Source organism: Grammomys surdaster, unplaced genomic scaffold (genome assembly GCF_004785775.1).
Source record: "Grammomys surdaster isolate TR1022 unplaced genomic scaffold, NIH_TR_1.0 363, whole genome shotgun sequence".
Classification (NCBI taxonomy): Eukaryota; Metazoa; Chordata; class Mammalia; order Rodentia; family Muridae; genus Grammomys; species Grammomys surdaster.
In genome coordinates this window covers 10,695,220-10,718,188 of record NW_021604782.1, presented here as the reverse complement: position 1 = coordinate 10,718,188, position 22,969 = coordinate 10,695,220, and the positions used below count along the sequence as shown (strand labels likewise).

Genomic DNA, 22,969 nt, shown 5'->3' with positions numbered 1-22,969 from the left:
GACTAGAGGGAAAGACCAAGTCACTGCCTGGCCTTTCGTCCCCTCCCTGGGGAGAGTTAAACATATAAGGAAACCTTTCTAGGGTCTGAACCCTATTGTGCTTTGTCCATGTCCCTTCAGAGTCAGTAACCGTGGCTTCCTGTCCACAGAGTTGGACCTGGGCTGGGCTGTAGGGATCGATTAGAGCTGGCCCAAGACCCTGATTGGCCTTGGCTGAGCAGAGCAAACACCAAGGTCATCATTTGCCTCCGGCCCCTTCCCCAGCCTCAGTTTGTAGCTGCCCCTGGCAGGAAAGTCATCCCTGTTCCCATACCAAACTGTGAGACTTCAAAGGCCAAAGCCATGCAGGGTCTCGGGACCCTGTTCCTGCTGCTGACTGTCTGCCTTGCTTCAAGGGCTGACCAAGCGTCAACACTACCAGACATCCAGGTTCAGGAGAACTTCAGCGAGTCTCGGGTAAGGCTGGCGTCTCTGGCTGAGGTGGCCACAGTGGCAGTAGGCCCATGCTCCTGGGCCTTGCTGGCTAAGGCCTGCCTGTCCTGTCTTGGGGTCCCCATCTTCCTATCTTGTAGATGGCATCTCAATCTCTAGGGGCCCTTCCTGGCCAGTCTGTTAGGTTATTCTGAGACTCTCTGAAGTTACAGCTCCCTCACCTGTTCTTCATTCTTTGGGACCCTCTATAAGCCTAGTGTCGTCCAAATCTGCCCTGTCCTCATGGGTCCCCAGAGAAACCCACATATGGCAGGTGGCATAGGGTGGGCATGAACCTGTGAGCTTTGAGGACAGGTTGGTGGGATTATGGGAGGAAGAGAGGTAGGACACTGGTTGATGGGATTGGACAAATTACAAAGTGTGAGCCTAAGGGCACCTTGGTCTGTGGCAGGCATGGCACTATGTGTCTATGTGTATGTGGCTATGTGCGAATATTTTTGTATGTGTGCATGCGTGTGTATTGTAGAGCCAGCAACCCCAGCTTTGTCCTGAATCATAAAATTATCTGAGTAGGGGGCACTATGCACCTTAATGCTGTCTCCATGATCTATCTGGGGGTGTCTCAGAACTCTCCAGGTGATTTTCTATACCTTAGGATAAGGAACAGGTGTACTGGAGGTCCAGGGGTTGGGAGGTCAGCACTATCTGACTGGTGTCAAGAGGAAGAGGTGGTTGGTTGGTCCTAGAAGACCCTACCAGGTTTGTAGTGTCTCCATGGCACTTTCACAGGCTACCTCACAAGGTGGCAGACACTGTCATGGAAGGTATAAATCCAAGCCTCAGTTTCCAGGGCAGTGGCAGCTGGTGACCTCAGAATGCCCAGCCTGGATCCTACTTGCCCACAGGGGCATCTCAGACTCTTTACTTCTGAGGAGCAGGACTTGTGTAAGGCAGGGAGACTCTGCACACCTCTGCCCTAAATATGCTGTACCTGGAACTCGACTGTCGCCTTGAGACACTGTCCCTTAAAGGGCTGGTCCTTGGAGAAGAGAAGGAGAATGTGGGCACATCTTCTCAAAGGCCTGGTTAAATCCAGATTCCAGCTTGTGGTTCTTCCTAGATCTATGGAAAATGGTACAACTTGGCGGTGGGCTCCACCTGCCCGTGGCTGAGGCGGATTAAGAACAAGATGAGTGTGAGCACGATGGTGCTGCAGGAGGGGGCGACAGAAGCTGAGATCAGCATGACCAGTACTCGATGGCGGTAAGTGGGGTGCAGGAATATCCCCCATCTTGTCCTGGGAACCACAACTAGACCTTTGCTTCTGAGCCTCAGGTTCATAGCTGTCCTCCCCAGCAGATGTCTCTTGTGCCTCTCAAGGACCACATCTCCAACACTATGCTTCTTGTGCAACCTGCCCCTCCTTGGGTATTCCTCCTTTGGCTGAGGAAGGGAACAGCTACCCCAAGGACCTAGCTGGAGATCCTCAGGCCAGTGGGTCTAGGGTGAAGTTCCTAGACTATCCATTCCTTCCTGCTGCTGTGCAGTTCATCATGAAGTTCTCCCCCTTCTTCAAGCCTCTCCCACCTGTCCCCTCTCCACTGCTGCCACTGTGGTCCAAGCCTCCATTCCTCTGTCCCTCCATCTGTCAGTCTGTCCGTCCCTCCCTCCCTCCCCCCTCCCTCCCTCCCTCCTTTCTTCCCTCCCTCTTTCTCTGTCTCCTGCAACCTGTCTACTTTCTTTCCCACCTTCAACCTCAGTCTTCCCCTTTGATCTGGTCTTCACCCAGCAACCAGAAAGACTTTTTTAAAAGCCACACCTGCTGATGAGAACCTTCCGTAGCTCCCCGCTGCCCTCGGTACTAAGAGTGAAATCTTGATATGGCCTCTAGGCCTTTCAGCTCCCCCTCTCCCTGCTCCGTGCTCCACCACAGCCCTTGCAACCCTCTGCAGCAGAGCTTTCAGCTCCCGGAGTCCTTCACACTCACCCCTCCAGGCCATCGCACATCTCCCTGTCTCCCACCCTAATTCTGAGAGTCCCGGGTATACTATTTCCATGCCGTTTCTTCCAGAAAGCCATCCTAGACCCTCTTGAGTACAGTATTTCTACATACTGCTGAGTATAGTATTTGCATCTGGCCTGGGATGGACTTCCTGGCCCACATTACTACAAGCCCCATGCAAGGACAGGCCTGCCATGCTTTCCTCTGTGTCCCCAGCATATGACACAAGTGTTGTTCACAGGACAAGAAATGACTGTGTAAGAGTAATAGAAATCTACAACGCTTCCCTGAGCCATAGGAAGTACTGAGGGACCCCTATGACAGCAGTGAGGGGCACTGATGTGTGATCCCCATGTCCTAGATGGGGACATTAGGCAGTGAATGAAAGCTGAGCATCGGTTCATCACTGCCACCAGGGGACTGTGCAGCAATGATGACAGCAACCTTACTGCCAGGACGCATGGACACATCCCTTTCTCTGTCCCTCACGTACAAAAGAGAGGTTTTCAAGGGCTAGGATGACAGGGAAACAAGATATTTGGAAATTTTGGCTTTATCATTGCCAGGAAAGGTGTCTGCGAGGAGATCTCTGGGACATATCAGAAGACAGACATCGATGGAAAGTTCCTTTACCACAAATCAAGTGAGTGAGGGGACACACCACAGTCCCTTCCTTCTCCTTTCTCACTGCCCCCTTGCAACCTTCTTTCTCATTTACCTAGGAAGTCTTCCATCCTTCCCCAAAATGCATCACCGCCATCTTGGCACTCCACAGCCCCCCCCCCAATTGAACATATGAGCAGAACCAGGAGAGGTGCAGAATGCCAAGGATGATATCATCAGCTCCCCACCCCCCAGGGCCCATGCCTGGTGCTTTGTGGCAGAGGGATATGGGCCCAAATTTACTCAGAGATTTAGCAACTGTCTGTTGATTGTCTTGTGTGTCCTAAATCCGTGTGCATGGGATGAGTGCATGGATGGTGACTGAGGGAGAGATCGACTACATGCGCAACAGTAAGCAAATGAACGGGCAGATGAGTTGAAGGGTCATCTGAAAGACAGGCGGATGGAGTGATGGAGGGAGAAAAGAAAGAAGGAAAGACAGACAGACAGGAGAGAAGGAAAGGGGGAGGAAGAAAGGAAAGCTGGCCATGGTGGTTCACGCTTATATTCTCAGCAATGAGCCAGAGGAAGAAGGATCAGAAGTTCAAAGTCATCCTTGGCTACATAGCAAGCTAAAAGGCCAGACTGGGTTAAATGAAACTCTGCTTAAAAAAAAAAAAAAAAGAGGGAGAAAAGAACAGGAATCTTGTGGGAGGAAAATAATGGGCAAGGGAGGAGGGAGAACGGAAGAGTAGAAGGAAGGAAGAGAGGAATGAAAACAGGAAGGTAGGAAAAAGAGAGGGAAGTTACCAGGGAGGGAGGCAGAAAAGAGGAAACAAGAGCGGACTTAGAGTGGGTGGATGGAATGGAGGTGGGTGAGTTGATGCTGTCTAGCAGCTGGGGAGAGAGGGATGCTGGGTGAGCAGATGGCTAGCCCTTGGAAGTGCCATGTGGCTGTGGGGATGGATGCAGAAATGCTGAGAGGAGGACGGGTGATGGGCCTCCAGGGTGAAGAGCCTAACCACAGGCTCCTTTGTTCTGCCTGCACCCCACACAGAATGGAACGTAACCTTGGAATCCTATGTGGTCCATACCAACTATGACGAATATGCCATTTTCCTTACCAAGAAGTTCAGCCACCACCACGGACCCACCATCACTGCCAAGCTCTATGGTAAAGGCCTTAACAATAAGTCTGTTGGAGCTGGGTTGGGGAAGGGGTGGGCCAGAGATTATTCATCTATGGACCATGGGTGAGAAGGAGCAGGAAGCTTGCCTTTTCTTTGTGAGAGAACTCCCAGTTAGAGAGGGACAATGGGCCCTGCCTGATCTTGAAGAGGCAGAGCTCAGCATCCTGTGAGGTAGAAGTCTCACGCCATCTCTAAAAGCCATTCCGAGGGCCAAGGAGACAGTTCAATGATTAAAGTGCTTGGCACCAAGAATGAGGCCAAACTGGGATTCCCAGAACCCACATGAACACCAGGTGGGTGTGGTCACCTGCCTGTAGTTGCAGCCAGCAGGGGATCTGATCAGATCTGACAGGGGATCATCCCACACAAGCTGGCAAGGGAGACAAGCCATATCTGTGAGTTCTGAGTTCGACTGAGAGACCTTGCCGTAAGGAGTAAGGTAGGAGAGCAATGGAAGCGGATTCCTTCTTCAACCCCTGGCTTCCGCCTGCACAGGTGCCACATAGACAACACATGCGCATGCGCACACACGCATCCATGTGTGAGCCCCTCCCTACCATGAAAACGGAAAGGAGCTGGGAGAAAGTGACTCTAGAGTCACCAAGGCCCAGACAGAGCCAATGAAAATAGCCTTGAATAAGGACCCAGGACCTATGATGGGCCCAGTCTCTTGGGGAGCCACCTTTCAATGGTATGTCACGGAGAGTTAACGGGCCAGTCCTTTCCACACTTTTCACTGGACACAGTCACCCTAGCTGGCCAGGGTGCCTAGGGTTCTCAGTTTCTCCTCTGCTTTCTGTTTGCAGGCCGGGAGCCACAGCTGAGGGACAGCCTTCTGCAGGAGTTCAGGGAGGTGGCCCTGAGCGTGGGCATCCCAGAGAACTCCATCGTTTTTATGGCTGACAAAGGTAAGCGGTATTTTGCCTGATGCTGAATTTTGGTCCTCTCCTCCTTCCTGCACCACAGAGAACATCCCCAGTCCCCACATCTTCCATATGACACTCAGAGACAAACAAGACCACAGTCCTCTCCCTCCCCACAGAGACCGAAAGGGTTCCTGGGTTTGCCCCAAGTCTCAGAACATGCACTAGCAGAACCAGCACTTCACCAATTCCATTCTTACTCCAGGGTCACAAATCTCCAGACACTGCTGGAGAGGCAGCAGAGCCTTGAGGTTGAGGGCACAGACTCCACAGTCAGAGTACCCAGACTGAAGCTTAGTGGTTCAAACACAGAGGTGTGACTTCTGGCTAGCCATCCTAGACCCTTACTTACCTCATCTGTCAAATGGGGTAACAATGCACTTCCCCCCTTCAAGGCCCACTGTGAGGAGTCTCTGAGAAAAAAGCCATCAGAGGCTGCAGCATGATGCTTTGGAAGTGCTCCATAAATGCCCCTGTCGATGATCTCCTGAGGATACTGACGGAGTGATGGGGATCTGTTAATTGTCCCATCACAGGCTTTGAGTGCAGTGAGAAAGACCCTCCATGAAGTGCTGTGAAGCACAGGGCACGGTGTCTACCAATAGAAATCTGGGTTTAGGACATCTGTCCACCCTCCAGAGCCTAGGTCTCTTGCTCATTCTTCTTTTGTGTCCTCTGCCTTAGGGGAATGTGTCCCTGGGGATCGAGAGGTGGAGCCCACTTCATTTGCGGTGAGTATCTCTTTCACCCCTCTTTAACAGCCCCATCTCAGGCACTCTGTGCAGACTGGTACCTCACTAGGGTTTAAGAACGGGCCAGCAACATCAGTTTCTTGGGCACAGGAACAGAGATAATGCTAACGTCTCTGGGGAGAGGGATGAGGCACACAAGCACAGAGATGCAGCAGCTTGTCACCTTGCAAGGGGAAGTGTGGAAACTGCAAATACTGTTCCCCAGAAGCCTATCCACACAGGGAGAGTAGAAGGCTTGGCCAAGATGTTAGCTTCCAGGATGACAGTGGCTGCCTCCTTGGAGCACTTAAAATCCAGACTATCATGACTATTGTAGTCCCCAATAGTGACAAAACACTGAACCTGGTCCAATGGCCAGGCCACCCCTCGTCTTCAGCTTTGTTTTCATGTGTTAAAGGAAGCTCACCAGAGATGATCACTTAGACATATGAATAGACAATTGGAAGTCTTTATTCCAGTTGGCTGGAACTACACACAGGGACCTGAGGAGTCCCAAGTGTCCAGAACACAGGTTTTGTTTTGTTTTTTTTAAAGTTAGAAACCATGTCCTCACATTTCACTCAGCAGCTGCATGGAGAGGGCTTCTCTTTTCAAAAGTACATAGTTTGAAGCAAGCGCTTTTAACAGAAGCTAAGAAAAGTTAGCTAGGACACCCCAACCTTGGTTCTGAGAACAGAGACGGGTGATTTTCCATGGGATTCTCCATCAAGGAGACCACAGCCGAGTTAGCGCTGGACTAGCCTCAGCAAGAATACAAGATGGAGGAGCTCTGCACTGTTGTGACCCGTCATACACAAGCCCTGTGCCCAGGCCATGGACCAAGCCTCAGCCATAGCTGTGGTCATGCTGATTCTTCTGGGGAAGACACCAGTCTCTCAAGCCTGGGTTCCTGGGTCTTCTGAGCCTTCCCATTATACTGAATAATTTACCATTTGGTATTTCCCCAAGGAAGAAGCTACATTTTTTTTTTGTTTTTATTAAATGTTCACAGATTTTTTTTTTACCTGTATGTATGTATGTGCATGTGCTATGTGTGCACTACCTACAGAAGCCAATAGAGGGCATCAGAGATCCTAGAACTGGAGTTATAGACAGTTGTGAGCCACCATGTTAGTGTTGGAAACCAAACCTAGGTCTTCTCAAGGGCAGCAAGCGCCCTTAACTGCTAAGAAACCTCTCAAGCCCTGCCCCCTTTTCACTTTTAAGCAGTTTTTTACAAAAATGACACAAAATTGCATAGCCATTTTGGCATTTATTTATTTGTTTGTTTGTTTGATACAGAGCCTCACTGTGTAGCTCTGGCTGTCCTGGAACTCACAACATAGAGCAGGCTGGCCTTGAACTCACAGAGATTTGCCTGCCTCTGCCTCCCAAGTGCTGGGATTAAAGGCATGTGCCACCACAACCACCTGGTAACTATTTATTTTGAAATGTATGCTTTGATGGCTTTATATTCTTTTCTCCCTCAATTTTCTTCTTTATTTAGAAATTTTAGTTAAAAAAAAATGTCTAAATCCAATGACATACCCCAGCTGGAGACACCAGGGCACGGCTAGAGCTTTCCTGTCACAGAGCCACTTGGCTCAGTTACCAGGTGTTTGTTTTCTTGGTGCCAGTACTAAGGCATCTACTAACCCATGTCCCTTATTACCTAACTGATACCAGTTGAAAACAGGGTGGGAGGTAATCAGAATTATTTGCTTTATAGCTTATCATAATTTCCTTACAACTACATTTTACTTCTGTCTTTTAAATTTCCTTTTCTCTGGTGGAAATGTTTCTATCAGAAACATTTTACCTGCCAAGAAAAACACAGGCAGCGTATTTCTGTTTCCCTGATGTCTTAGTCAGGGTTTCGTTTGCTGTAATGAAACACCATGACCAAAAGCAACACGGGAAAGGGTTTATTTGGTTTACTCTTCCATATCCCTATTCATCAAAGAAGGAAGTCAGGAAGGAGCTTACACAGGGCAGGACCCTGGAGGCAGGAGCTGATGCGGAAGCCATAGAGGGGTGCTGCTTACTGGCTTGCTCCTTGTAGCTCTGTCAGCCTGACACCCACAATGGGATGGGTCCACCTACATCAATCCCTCATTATGAAAATGTTTCAGTGGCTTGCCTACAGCCTGATTTTATGGAGGCATTTTCTCGATTGAGGTTCTCACCCCTCAGATAGCTTGTTCCAAGATGACGTAAGAACGGGTCAGCACACTTACCCAGCTTACACTGTGTTTCTGTGAGCCTATCATACTGTCAGCAGCTTGGGCAAGAGGAGAATGACTGGGTCGCGATCTTTCTCACGATCTTCATCATTTGCTCTTGAGCTTCTGTGTTTAAATTCTCCTGTTTACCCTGATGGTCTCCAGGCTCCCTGTCCTTCTCCACAGTGTCCATTAGGAAGTTTTTGTTTATTTTAATTTTGATGATTTTTTTCCCTCATAACTGAACAACTCAGCTCCTTCAACTCAGGAAAGTTTTCTTCTATTGTTTTTAGCTGATTTGTCTTCCTTTCACAACACCAAGATGTGGATTTATTTCCTGCAGTGTCCAAAATGGCAGTTTATTATCTCAACTATGAGGTTAAACCAAACACCTTTTAAAAACTCTAATGGTTTTCCTCACTGATGGCAGCTGTTACATCGATAAATGCTATTGTGACTTTCACTGATGGCTTTTTTTTTCATATTTATTGCTCTCCTTTTTCCTTATCCTTGTGAGTTGGAATAGTCCTTCAATTTAATCCAATTCCTCCAAGCGGCTGTTATCTAACTTGTTTCCCTTTTCTCCATCTCTCTTTTCTCACCAAGGAAGGCCTGTATGTCACCAGGTTAAGATGAATCTGGAAGAGACCACAGGCCCTGATGGTTTTCAGTTACCCCTTAAAAGAAGAAACAATCTCAGGCCACCATACTTCCACTTTTTCAAGTCTTAGACCACTCCTGTGAGCAGACAGCCTGCCTAGTGACAAATGGTCTCCATCCCCATACCTTCTTAATTGGCTTTGAACTCTACCTGGGTTGTGGGGGAGGGCTCTACAGCCAGAAATCCTCTTGAGCCCTTTCTGTGAATTGATTGACACTGGGGCTAGCTAGCATCTCACTAGGCAGTCTGATCTGTTTCCACAACTTCAGAGATTCAGGTAAGCAACACACTGAGATCTCTGCAAAGCTGTTCTCTTCTCTTCTCAGAGAGCCCGGAGGGCACTGATGCCCCAAGAGAATGAGGGGTCAGGGACTGAGCCACTAGTAACTGGAACCCTCAAAAAAGAAGGTAAGGAGATTCATTTGCTCACCTGCTTCAGCCATGCTGTGGAGAACAGAGCCCATGGCTGGCTGAGCCCATGACCAGTTTAGACTGGGTGCCTCAGCACTGCAAGGCCCATCTCTCCGCTCAGATAGATGAAGTTCTGAACCCTCTTGGGTTGGAGGGAGAGGGGCAACAGATATAGTCCCAGGCTAAGGAGGGCTCAGGTCTGCCATGAGGAGTGAATTTCTATCCTGTCTGTATGCTCACCAAACCTTGGTTTTCTCCACTATATAACGGGATGCTTGTCACCTGAGCTGACCTTTAGAAGTCTTGTATCAGTAAAGGAGAAGGATGTAAGGATGCTCTGTGTGGATGTCAGTTCATTTAACTTGCTCAGCAAATGCCAAGCCTGCTCCACAAATGGCAAGTCTTCTGCCAGACATTTTGTTTTCCTTGGCTCTTCGGGGTTTTGTGAGACTTCCAAAGGAGCAAATGTTAGGTCCAAAGGATAGCATCATCAAAGGGCTGGTGATGCAAAGGAGACAGAGGCAATGAAAGGCACTTCCTGGGTCAAGGGAACTCAGGCTGTGTCCAGGCATCAAGAAGGGTCTTGTGGATCACGGGAGAACAAAAGCCATGGATCTCAGGAGAGCAAAGGCAGGAATGGTACCTTGTGAAGGGGTCAAGGTGGCTGTTGGTGAAGGCAGCCAGCTAGATTCTCTGGGGAGATAGGTCTTTGGGTCATTGGTAAACCTCCCATTCTGGGTTGTGGAGTGAAATGATCACTGATTTTTGAGTTTTGGGGGTTTGGGTATTCATTCTGAGCTTCACCATCTTGAGATGAAGAAGGTAAGGGGCACCTGCTTCTCATCCAAAGGGTGAGTTGATAGACCTCTGTCAGCATGGATGGTGCATATCAAATTGCACACAGGTACACAGCAAGTGCTGTTTGCATGGGTGGTGCATATCAAGTCATACACAGATAAACATCAAGTGCTCAGTAAGTGCTGCTCTTCTGTCTCTTCCCAGACTCCTGCCAGCTCAACTACTCAGAAGGCCCCTGCCTAGGGATGCAAGAGAGGTATTACTACAATGGTGCTTCCATGGCCTGTGAGACCTTCCAATACGGGGGCTGCTTAGGCAATGGCAACAACTTCATCTCTGAGAAGGAATGTCTGCAGACGTGTCGGACCATAGGTGAGTGCATCTTGTCTTTGCAACATAGCTGTCTCCAGTTCTCATTGTCCCACGGATCTGTCTGCCCATGAGCAGGGGTTAAGGTTTTCTCAGGGTGGTTGCTCATAGGAATTCTACATCTAGGTGCAGGTAGCCTGGGTCAGTCATGTTTCTTTGTTTGCTTTTCTGGGGACCCATCCAGTTTCCCAGTCTGTAAAAGAAGGACCATGAAATCTAGATGTTCAGGGTCCCCTGGCCCTGTCTATTGTCCTGTGCATGTTCCCAACAGCAGGTGCAAGACTAATACTCCATGTCCCTCTTTCCTCCACAGCGGCCTGCAATCTCCCCATAGTTCAAGGCCCCTGCCGAGCCTTCATAGAGCTCTGGGCATTTGATGCAGCACAGGGGAAGTGCATTCAATTCAACTACGGGGGCTGCAGAGGCAACGGCAACAAGTTCTACTCTGAGAAGGAGTGCAAGGAGTACTGTGGTGTCCCTGGTGATGGTAGGAGGCCCTTGGGAATCCAGGGAGGCCGGTGAGGGGGTCCTGGCAAATAGTAGGGACTGGAGAGTCAAATTATGGACTCTTTTCCAGGTGAGCAGCCTGGTCCACTCTCTGGGCCTCAGCTTCCCACCTGAGAAGTGGGACAAACCCAGGAATATGCCCTATCTGGTCCTAGCTGGACCAGAGAAGATGCTAGCCAGGCATCAGCAGAAGGCATGAAGGACAGCCGAGGAGCTGGGTGGATCTGCCCTCCATATCCTTCAGGCTGGCCACATGGACCAAAGGGTCCCCCCCCACACACACACCCTTGCTTAGTGTTGAACCAAACTCTGTCACATGCCTACGCACTAAGCTACATCCCAATCTTACCTCACTCCTTTTTAATGCTTTTGTTTTGAGGCAGGGTCTCAGTGACTTGCTCCTCCTGCCTTGACTTTTCTCTGTAGCCCAGGAAAGCTTTGATTTATTTTCTCCTTGAGTAGCTGGGAATCCAAGCCTGTACCATCAGGCTAGGCTCCAAGAGCAGCTAGAAGTTGTAAAATGGAACAAACCTCCAACTTTCCTCTCCAACTTTTTAGTACCAACTTTAGGGTTAGTGCTTAGCTTTCGGGTTGACCAGGGTACAGGGGCCACTTAGATTCTCTGGGTCTTGCTATTCCCACTGGGAAATGGTACTTCCAGCAAGTCAGAGAAGGCAGAAGGCCAGGTCATTCCATGCAACGCCCATAAGAGAGGTCATTTAGCAAGTGTTGTTTCATTCTTGCCCAAGGACCCATTCTGAGTCACTCTGTATCCACAGGGTACGAGGAGCTGATACGCAGTTGAAGGTGCCAGTCTGCAAGCCAGAGGGTTGCCACTGTCAGTCACAGTGCAGTCCGGTTTAAATGATCTGGACCCAAATAAAACAAGCTGTCATTTCCTAGCATTCTGTGTGTTAGCATTTCATTGTCACAATAAGGGTATTGGAAGGGAGGGGAAGCTTGGGGCATGAGTAAACCAGCCTTCTCAGGAGAGAAAGATGCATTGCTTGCCATGTGACAACTTCCTGTAGTACAAGATCCTGGCTGTGCACCATTTCAAATGTAATAGTTCCTAATTCTTCAGTAGTGGAAGGGGTTATTTTGCTTTACAAAGATAACATTAAAACAAACAAACAAACAAACAAACAGTAGATGGTGACATTCAGGAGGCAGAGGCAGGCAGATCTCTGTGAGTTCAAGCCCAGAGTGGTCTACAAAGTGAAATCCAGGACAGCCAGGGGAACACAGAAAATCTTTGTCTCAAAGCAAAACAAAACAAACAAACAAAGAAGCAAAAAGCAAACAACCCGAACCAAACCAACAACCGAAAAACCAACCAACCTACAACAACAACAACAACAAGATACTGGTCTTTTAAAAAGGCAACAATATTTACTAGACACTATTCTCAATTCTAAGATCAGCTCCCTCCCCAAACCCAGAAACTCTGGCACTTGTTTCTAGAAGAGGTTGCACAAGGGTCACAAGACAAAAAACCAAATATATAGTGGTGTCCTAGAGTGCCCAAGTGCCTGAGGGTGCCCCCAATCCTTGCCACACAAAGTCCTTCCTAGTGTTTTCCTCCAAGCGGTCAGCTTTTCCCTTTACCCATCCAAAATCACCCTGAGCTGTAGCACCTGCTGTTTCTCCCCCTTGACCTGGACTGACTGTCTCCTGGGGTCCTCACCAGCCCTACATCCTGATGGATTGTCTCCTGGGGTCCTCACCAGCCCTACATCCTGATGGATTGTCTCCTGGTGTCCTCACCAGCCCTACTCCCTGGTGGATTGTCTCCTGGCCTTCCCACATCTGCCACAACCAGCTGAGCCCTGGACCAGAGTCCAAAGAACTGGGCTGGACAGATTCTTGCCACGTGGGAAAGAGGGAAGGTGGGCTGGCCAGGGTAGCTTGAGGACCAGCTTGGCCCATGCCCATGCCCTGGAGAGTCTGGTACTCAGTGCATCCACCCAGTACTCCGGTGCTGGGCAGATAATGATGGAGGTGGAAGATGCCTGGCTTGATATGCTCGAAAGTGGAAAGTCATCCTTGCAGCAGAAACCAGGCCAGTGCTTGGGGAAATGACCACAGTGTACAGAGTTGATGGCTAGTTGAGCAAAGGGATTGCTTTTCATACCCTGAGGCCATTTGCTGCAGTATTCTGTCAGGCAGGCAGGATGAGTCTAGAACATTCTATTGTCCCCTGGGACACATAGGCACTTATTTCTTCTTCAAAGTCTGGGACTTGAGGTTTCTAGTTTCTACAGGAAAGATTGAAGGGACAGTGTTTATGATCATAACTCTGGTTTTAAGTGGACAGGTTAGAAGCCACGAGGGAGACAGGCAACTGCAGAAAGTCTGTGCTGGAAGGTCCCCAGCTGGGCCAACAACCGTCACCAGGATTACATCCATCCTCATCTGCCAGAGACAGTGGCCAATGGGAGTTTGGAGGGACCACTTTGAAGTGGAGCATTTTGAGGTGACCTAGAAGACAAATATTTCAGAGGGCAAATATTAAATACAAGTTCCATATGCTGGCTGGCTCCCACCAGTGGGTGGAACATCAGATTCATGGCTTTGTTTGTTGTACAGTTCTGAATTCTCTATTAAAAACCAAATGTCTTCATAAAAATCCGCTCAATTCTTAGTGGCTTTGGGACAAGATCCTTTTATGTAGCCCAGGCTGGCCTCAAACCCAAGATTGCCCTGCCTCTACCTATCCATTCCTGGAACGAGATGTGTGCTACCCCAGGTGGGCTAGTCAGTCCTTATGGGAAGACAAACTGAGGGTTCTGGGCTGTCCTCTGAGGATTTTTCCTATAGCTCACGTGTCCTGTCTCCAACTGTCTGTCCTGAAGGCACCTGCTTCTGTGACAGTTCTGAGCTATCCTCAGGACAGGCTTTCCCTGGGACTTGTTACAGCCTTGGTGCTTTTAGTGGTTAGTCTTCATATTTACTTGCTACAGGATAGATCTGGCTGCTTAATAAACACCTTCTCGAACGGCCATAACCCAGAGGCGAGCCCTCCAGTGGTGAAGTTCAGAGGCCCGGCCTTATTTGGCCCACGAAGTAAGGGAATTCAGAAAATTTGTGGACACCACAGACTTCCTTATAATTTCAGGTGTGGAGAAATTCCTGCACCAGCTTTATCTCGGACACAGAGATGCCCATGGTTCCCGTGTAGAAGCTTCCATGGGGCATAAGATCTTTTTTTTTTAAAGATTTATTTATTTATTATATATGAATACACTGTAGCTGTCTTCAGACACACCAGAAGAGGGCATCAGATCTCATTACAGATGGTTGTGAGCCACCATGTGGTTGCTGGGATTTGAACTCAGGACCTCTGGAAGTGCAGTCAGTGCTCTTAACCACTGAGCCATCTCTCCAGCCCGGGGCATAAGATCTTAACAATCATCTTCTTAGAATGGAGCTCCTCAACACTAGTTAGGGACTGGGCAGAGCCTGAGGTGGGGCGGGGTCTGCCCTTTCCTTACCTGGAGGCTAAAAGGGCAGCTTTCCTGTGCTGGGTTCCCTTCAGGTCCTATGTCCTCCCCTCCACATGGGCCACAGCCTATTTTCCAGTGGGTTCTTTTCTCCCTCAACTTCGAGCCTATGGAAGAAAGGCAAAAATGTCCTCTTGTCTGTGACATCAGGCTCTGAATAAGTGGCAGGAGCCAACACTTCATGTGCTTAGAGTTCTGGCGCTGTCAGGAATTGGGCTGGTCTGCCCAGGAAACGAATGATGCGTGTAACAGCTGTAAGCACATGCATGGTGCATGGGAGACTCCACCTACTATAGTAAAGGCCTCATGGATGCTGTAGCACGGCCAGGTCCACTTGGATGTGTGCCTTCTGTACTGCCAGGAGGACTGATTCAAACCCATGCCTTATTCTCTGACACAGGCCTCTACAAGCCATCCCACGGCAGGTCACGGACTCCTTGGATGCCTTCTCCCATATCCACCAACCAGCGAGCTGGGTCTGTGTCGTGCCAACCTTTAAATGAAGAATGGGCAAGCATGACTTCAGAGTGTGACAGGCTCATGCCACCTTGGTACCTGACTTCTGTCCTACTCACCCAGCCACTGCAGGAGCTGTGTTGAGCGGGTGATAGGGCCTAACCCTAAGAAAAACACCACACGCCAGAGGTTCCTAAAGGTTGTTTTATTGTAAAACCATAAATACAACACTGACATGAACTCGGGCGCGCACTTAGGCGACTGGTCCTCTTGTCATTGAAGGATGTCTTTTTACCTTGGCATCAACCAGCTGGGAAATGGTTTGGGGGTCGGGGGAGGAACTGAATCTTGGGCCAGGGCTTTTGGTGACTTAAGGAACCCAGTGGAACCTTTCTCTTCTCCATATCCATGGGAATATTCCACTTGTGGACAAGAACAGACATGTAAAAACAGTAACATTGAAACAGCTCAGCTTTACATTTTATTACTCCATAAAAAATCTTTTTTAAAAATTTTCTGTTCCTTTTTTCCATTTGACATCAGTAAAATTTTTAAACACCATGAAACCAATTTGGCTGTGAAATGGAGAAACGGTACCCAAACCAAAGTAAAATAAAACACCCCAAAGGACACACAGAAAACCCTAAATAAACCCTCAAGTTTGGCCTTGGGAGTTTATGCATCACAAGAACTGGCAACTCAACCCCATGCAATGTGGCTCCCTGAAGGACTGCTGGATCCACACCATCAATACAGGAGACCGCCAATGACGTCTTTGTTAATTAACACAGCAAGTATGATGCTGGGTAACTTTTTTTTTTTTTTAAATACAGTACATGGTACACAGGGTCCCTAAGATAGCCCTGCATAAACCCCCGTGAAGACTTGAGCCAAGCACTGGCTGTTTATAAAAATATTATGTTGCTACAAAAGTATAAATTAATACTACTGGTATTAAGAAATATTAAACACATAAAACTTATAAGGATTAAGAAAAATATTCATTAATACCTGTAGAAAACTCTGGCCTAAAAAAGATATTTTTTGTGTGTGTGTTTGCTTTTTTGTAAATTTTTTTTGTGTTTTTAATTTTTTTTTTAAGATGACTTGAGTTTCTTGCACTCGAAGCAAGACACAGATGTGTCTATGGTATTGCCTAGAACGTCTTTACTACTGAGACAGGATGGAGGCGCACACACGTGGTCACTGAGTAGGGGGCAGGAGGAATGGGGCACCAAGGCGTTCTCAAGATTTACCTGATGTGAACGAATCACCAACGTGAAGTTGTGGGGAAAAGAAAAAAACAAAAACCCGATAGGATCAGAAGACAACTGAAAATAATTCATGAGTCTTAAAAAATATCTCTGCTTCAGGTTGTTATACAAAATGGTTTCCTGATGCCTGGGATCTGGAAGGCCCTGCCACATGGCTCTTGCTCTTTCATGGTTGGCCAGACCCAGTCCAAGTCAGGCCACAAGCTCGAGCCCTGCTTGAGAAGCCACCCACCCTGTCTGGGTGGAAGAACAGTCCTAAGTGAGCCTCTGGCACCTGGATTGTGAGAGCTCTCCTTCTAGTGGGTCTGCAAATTCTGGCTCCTATGGACAAGGCTGGGCTCTGCCCCTTTAAGGAACTTTGGTTCAAAGAGTCAAGGTGCCCAAGGATGGGTGGGACCTTGGTGAGTGGTGATGACAATACCAACTCCAAGACTAGTCAACTTTCCATTTGGGAGGGAAACTTTAAAGCACCACCCTCTTCCATGTGAGGCCTATACATGCTCAGAGACCACAGGTTCCCTTGGACAAAGCCAGGGCTCTCCTGACTGCCATCTTCAGACCCAAATGAGAGAGGAAGAAAAACAGCCACAGCCACAAAATCCCCCTGGAAAGCCTGCAAAGGGCAGATGTGAGGGAAACATGAGGAAACACCACATCATTGGTTTGCCATAACTGGCCTAGCAAACATTTGCCACAGTGAAGGGGAAGGGCAGCCTCCTTTCCAGCTTTCCCACTGCCCTGGGGACAGGAGCCCCTGTGCACTGTCTCCAGGGTACAGCCTGGGCCTCACTTTCTTGGTTCTGCCCTCCTGAAATCTTCTTCTAGCTATATGACAGACACAACAGTGTCACATCACTGCCAAGACCAGGAAGCTAGGAGCTTGGCATAGCTTATAGGGTAACGAGTGTCCTGTGCTCTCTTCAAGCATGACATGGCGAGGCCTGGCGTGGCATCCCACCTACATCAGAGCTTTGATACTTCTTGGTGACCTTGTGTCCTCAGAGTGAGCATGCATGGCACCCACACTCTCTTTAGAAAGTCTAGCCTGAGGCCAGGAAAATCGGGGACCTTGCTCAAAAAAGGGGGGGGCTCCAAAAGCAGAGATTCAGCTTCACAGTGGAAAACATGCCTTGTAGATTTCTTCCATTTCTTCAAAGTGCAGGAGATCAAATTAGTCAAACTAAAATGAAGACTCTTGGCCAGCCCACATGGCTGGTGCCCAGTTCCTTCCTAGAAACCTGGAGATGAGTTCTCATCAGTATACCAGCTGCCCTTATCACCAGGAAACAGATACCCTTACCACCCCACAATGCCAAATGCAGAGCCATCAAGCAGGATGGTGATGGCATCGTTCGTGACGAAGCACGTGGCTTCCTGTAGAAGCCAGCCCCAGGGATGAGATACAGGCAGCTGTGTTCACATAGACATTGCATCCGGGGCACTGAAAGCCATGCAAGGAAGGCTTGGCAGGAGGACTCAGGTGTTGGGAACAGAACCACGCTGAGAACAAGTGCTTCCATGTACAACCATTCCTCATAGACCTGAGATCTTGAGTGACTCAATCTCAGGCAAACAAGCCGCAGGCCCTGGCTTGAGCTGGACTTCAGACTTGGGGAGAAGCACCTCTTCTCTACTTCTGTGTTTGGGTCCATGCATGTTAAAGCAACGACCATTTTTGTCCAGAGAATCATACAACTCAAGGTAGGCTGTATGCTAGAAATGGCCCAGCTTCCTGGTGTCCCAACCCCCAATAGCCTATGGTGGAAAGACCTAGAGTGGTCACAGAATCAGGAGGCAGATGACAGAATCCTTCTGAAGGCTGAGGCCAGCCCAGGCCACTGGAGAGCAACTGGAAGAGCCTGTCTTAGTGCTTTGGATGAACTAGAATTTGGTTAGTTGGATATTGCTGTTGATGGGGCCTGTGGCTGGACCTGGGAGATCTTTGGGATTTACTGAGCTGTTGGTTGCAGGATGCGCACTGTGGAGATGGCCCATACGACAGCAGACACTGGGCACAGTTTTTCCGGTTGGGGACACTAGAGAGAAATGACAGCCTGCCTCCTGCCTTATAATCTTTGAGGGTGAGGCAGCCCAGAGATGGGTTCTGAGGACCAAGTGGGGCTCACACTAAACCTAGAGAGGCAATCTAAGCCCCAAGGATAGATGAGTCAAGGTGCAAATAAACTAGACAGGAGGTGACTACCTATGACCAGATGCCTGGAGCTTAACACTAATTTTCTTTCTGGAGGAAGAATATTCCATACTCCAAAAGAATACCTGCAATGCACATTTCTGGGCTTGGCTGTAACAGCAACTCGGGCCCAGCTCTGCCTGAGGATCTGTTTTCACTGACTGCACTAAGCACCCAGCTTCCAGTGTGGCTACAAGTGCTGGGTTATGGCCCCATTCCCAACAGATGAGGGAGACGAGGTATCCTTCATCATCAATCCAGAGCCCACCTCCTGGAATACCATGGGCAATGTGAAGACATTCCTACATTCTTCAGGGAGTGACATTCAGTTCCTGTTTTGGATCTCTCTACTGTTGACAGAGGTTCTTCTGATGGTAAGTGCCAAGTTGAAGACACCATGATGGAAATGTCTAGAACATCCCTTGCAGTAGGGATTGCATGGTGTTCCTGAGACCATAGCTTGCTAGAGTAGATGTGGACGCAGCCTTCTCTGATCTGTATGTATGTCTGAGAATCTACAGGAGAGCTTGGTTAGTCTTGTGAGGCGAAGAGTGTAGGCTTAGGCCTCAAGATCAGAGTTCTGGAACCTTGAGCATAACTGGAAGCCACTGAGTCTTGAAATCATCTTCACTCCCCACCTGATGGAGACCCAGGGGAGAGGGCTATGGGTACAGTGCTTTTGAAGTTGAGGTATCTTTCAGTTGAGTAATGCTTTATGATGGAGGAGGGGGGCAGTCCAAGCCCCAGGTAGGAGAGGTGCTTTTGCAAATAACCCCTCAGGGATGGCCATTCTCAGCCTGAAGTGTAAGCATCCCCATGAGGGATCAGAGACACCAAGCTAAAGACCTTTATGGGGTGGCTATGCTCATCCTCCTGTGAAGAGAATGGCAGCCCCCTCTTGGCATCTGGACTCTGTGGAGAAGCACTAGTTCCTGGCCAAGGGGATTAGAAGCAAGGGCTAACAACCTCTTTCACAGCATTTAGTCAAGCACACCCACCTGGAGAATGCCAACTGGTCAACCAGCAACATACTGTGCTCCACCACTGTCCTGACTACAGGTCTGAGGTGCCGGTGGGGACCTCTGAGAGCTGTAAACTCCCAGAATCCCTAGGATTTAGGGAGGGGTAGAGACTGTGGGTCTGGCAGACAGAAACATGGACTTAGTCAATGTCCCTGCAGAACTGGAGGTCAGGCTGTGGTGAGTAGGAGGAAGCAGTCTTGAGTCCAGGAGGCAGACATTCAAGAGGTGGACATTCACACTACCACAGGCAGAAACCAGGCAATGTTTCTCTCGATGACACTCAGGACCCCTAAAGCCACATGCTTCCCATGATAGTTTCCGCCAAACCCCACAGCCAAGGACCCACGACTCCTCCCAACTCCCTACTCCAGACCCACAGCCATGGCCTTGATCTTGGTTAGGTGAGTCCTGAACACCGCCACTGAGATGAGCTAGTTTACAGTGTGACTTAGGAATAAGAAGAGGCAAGTAAAACAAACAAGACTCCAGAACGTAAGTCAGACATTCAGTGCCTCCCAGAAGAATCTAAATCACATGTGAAAAGAAACCAAATCCCCCAAAAGATAAAAAAAAAAAAATTGCTAAAGTAGAGTGAAAAATGACGACAATAAATGACTGGAGAGTCAGCTGTGTGTCTCTGGAAAAAGAAAGTCTTGGTTTTCTCTCTCTCTCTTATATTAAAAAGTAGAACATCAGCTTTATATTTCTAGAGTCTCCTTTCCTGATTTGGGGAGATAGATAGTGTGTATTCTAAGGCAGCTGCCCTGGACATCTGAGGGGGAGGTCACAGGTACAGCAGCTTAATGCCCTGAAGGTGAAACAAGAAATCAAGTCCAGTGCAGAAACTGTCCATCTGATGCAGTTTGGAGAATCGGTCAGAGCAGCTGGGGCAGAGGATGGGCACCATGGGTTGAGGGGATGAAGGGATGGTGAGGGAGGGCCGAGGTTAGGGATGGGAGTTCAAGCCACTTCAACCCTCAGCTGCCTGAATACTTCACAACCCCAGCGGCTCCCAATCTGCACACCTGAAAATGGAGTCCTTAGAGCCCCTGTCTGAGAAAACCGAAACCACTCCTGCTTTCCCAGTCTCTTGGCTTTCCTGACACACCCCGCTCAGTGCACACACACCTGAGGAAAGGCATACATGCACGCACCAGGGTTGTGTGTTTGTGTGTCTGTGTGTTTGTCTCTATGTGAGTATGTGTGCACTCATGTGGAGGTTCTCTGGCTGTGCATTTGAGTATGAGCTTCCTATACCCTTTGCCAATGCAATGTCATGTGTGTGGGTATGGACATGTGTGCCATCCACTATACACAGCGCACACACACACACACACACACACACACACACACACACACAGCAAAAAAAAAAAGCACTTAAGTTCCCAAGGGGCATTTACAATGAGGTTCCACAGTGTTTAGAACTTAAATTTCTTTGTTTGTGACAGTGTTGTGTGTGTGTTTTCCTAATGTTTTTCTTCTTTTTGTCTGTTTTTTTTTTTCCTCAAAGTTGAGTCTTAAAGCATGTTGGATTTCAAAAACATGAGCTTGTTCATATCTTCAGGACTAAGCAGTCGCCTCCTTTTGATCAGAAGTGCTTGCTCACACATATTTACACACCCACTCCGAGCCCCTACAGCAGGAACAGCCAGGAGCCAGAAGGCTAGCTTGGCCAGTTTTGTGTGCTTTTGGGTCACGCATGACCAGTACTGGAAGAGATCGGGAGTGGCCTGAAAGAGGGGTTCCTGAAGGTAATCATATACTTCGTTCTTGCCAAGCCGATCATCCTCCTGAGCAGTGGGGTGCTCTCCCGCGGCTGATCGGGCCTTCTTGGCAGCAGGTTCAAAGTCAGGCTCCTCAGCCCAAGACTCCTTTACCTCATTGATGAGTTCGCACACCTTGCCGATGATCTCCTCGTGCTGGTAGGGCGGCACTGGCCGAAGTTTCTGCTGAGGATCCAGGATCATAGCCACCTTATGAGCTGGGTGCACCTTGAAGTTCTCCTTGAGCGCTTCCAGAAAGAGATGACACAGCTTGCTGACGGTGCCCGCGTCATTGGCCTTGGCCGTGAACAGCTTCTCCAGCCTGACGTAGGTAGGGAGCACTAGCTGCAGGGTGGGCTGGCTCTCGTTGCTCAGTTCTATGACTGCCTGCTTCACGGGGGTCAGGATGGCGGCCAGGTTGCTCAGCAAGTGCTTGTTGAGGCTCTGGATGAGGTTCATCTTCTTGGCACGGCTGTAGAACTCGCAGATCTGCTCATAGCGCTCGTGAACCAGCAGCAGTGAGTCTGTCACTGAGTTCCAGCAGGGTGGCGGTGACGTCTCCTCCAGAGAGCCAAAGGTCTCCTTGGCCAGGCCCGTAGAGCCTGCTAGGTCCTCGCACACATTGAGCAGCTCGATGACCTCATGCATACTGCGGGCCTGCAGCGTCCGCTTGCTCAGCACACTCTGCACCACTGAGTTCAAGGCACAGGCTGAGCAGCGAAGGCACATGCCAGCCTTAGAGAAGGCGGACGTGCTCACCCGGCAGTCTGTCACGTATACGGTCCGGATCTCTGACATCACGAACTCTGATAGCACGTTCTGCACCCAGTGATGCACCAAGTCACCACTGTCATGAATGTCTGCGCCCTTTACACCCAGCACATAGCTCTTGATGTGGTTACCCTCAGCCTGGTAGGCTGTGAGGATGTAGCAGGAGTCAGGGCCCACACTCTGGGAGTGGCATGTGACACCGATGCCCAGGCAGGCGTTGCTGCCCAGGGCACACGTCACCTTCACCTTCACCTGGTTGTACATGCGTGGCAGGTGCTTCAGAGCCAAGGTGTTAAAGTTGCCTAAGATCTCAGTGACCGAGAAGGCCCCGTAGCGGGCACCACTGTCTACCAAGGTTTGAGCCAACTTGAGGAACTCCTTCCCACTGACCACGCTCAGCGCACCCAGGTCAGCGCACATGACCCGCAGCAGCCGCTCTGCAATGTTTTGCCGCTCCTTCTCAGGGATTACACTGTTAGGTGTCAAACCACTGGTTGTGGCTGGCAGGGGACACAAAAAAGAGAAAGGATTACCTTTGACATTCAAAGCTGCTTAACCTGGCAGTAGCAATATCCTAAATGGCTAGCATGAAGAATAACAAATACATTTTGTTTTGCATACAAATTGGTGTGGTCTGTACCATATCCCTATGGTATCATAGGGATAAAGTTCTATGGTTGATAAATGTCTGCCGTGGGCAAAAGAATGGTATACAGTGGTACGTATGCAACCTACTTGTCACATGCGCCTGTCACCTAAACCTTTGAATACAACCTTTTCCCCAGCAGGAATTATATAGGAATATATAGTGAGAAAAGTGTTGTAGGGCTAGTGTCAAGAAAAAAGCCTACGGAAATTGTTAATATGAGGGGTTCTAGCTGTGACTCTGGCTTTAAGTAGTGCATTGGATGGACACACACACATACACATACACACACACACTTCTTCCTAGCCTTCTTTTGCCTGTCTGTGAGTTAAGAATTCCTGCCTGAGTCCTAAGGACAAGTAAGCATCATCTTCATTCTCACAGTGAGTACAGGTGTTAGCAATGAGAGACAGGCTATAGATACAGTGGGGAGACAGGGTACAGATACAGTGGGGAGACAGGGTACAGATGCAGTGGGGAGTCAGGGTACAGAT

The 22,969-nt window shown here is 49.0% G+C and overlaps 2 protein-coding genes across 2 annotated transcripts in view; one reads left to right on the top strand and one right to left on the bottom strand.

Annotated features, from left to right (window-relative positions):
* Positions 1–243: 243 nt before the first annotated feature.
* Ambp (alpha-1-microglobulin/bikunin precursor) lies at positions 244–11,754 on the top strand. The gene is made up of 10 exons (XM_028779984.1): positions 244–456; positions 1,553–1,695; positions 3,001–3,077; positions 4,095–4,211; positions 5,034–5,135; positions 5,835–5,881; positions 9,091–9,172; positions 10,178–10,345; positions 10,656–10,829; positions 11,629–11,754. The coding sequence occupies exons 1-10, from the start codon at positions 343–345 to the stop codon at positions 11,652–11,654; spliced, it is 1,050 nt and encodes a 349-aa protein (XP_028635817.1). The 5' UTR covers positions 244–342; the 3' UTR covers positions 11,655–11,754.
* An 8,171-nt stretch (positions 11,755–19,925) lies between these two features.
* The window catches only part of Znf618 (zinc finger protein 618), a 71,563-nt gene continuing 68,519 nt past the window's right edge, over positions 19,926–22,969 (bottom strand). The window contains exon 14 of the mRNA XM_028779912.1: positions 19,926–22,329. Coding sequence (XP_028635745.1) covers positions 20,813–22,329 — 1,517 coding nt within the window. The 3' untranslated portion in view covers positions 19,926–20,812. The remainder of the gene's footprint in view (positions 22,330–22,969) is intronic.

Coding starts and splice junctions, on each gene's coding strand:
- Ambp (XM_028779984.1), top strand. CDS start 343: ATGCAGGGTCTCGGGACCCTGTTCCTGCTGCTGACTGTCTGCCTTGCT. Junction 3,078..4,094: donor GTTCCTTTACCACAAATCAA/GTGAGTGAGGGG, acceptor CACCCCACACAG/AATGGAACGTAACCTTGGAA. Junction 10,830..11,628: donor CTGTGGTGTCCCTGGTGATG/GTAGGAGGCCCT, acceptor CTGTATCCACAG/GGTACGAGGAGCTGATACGC.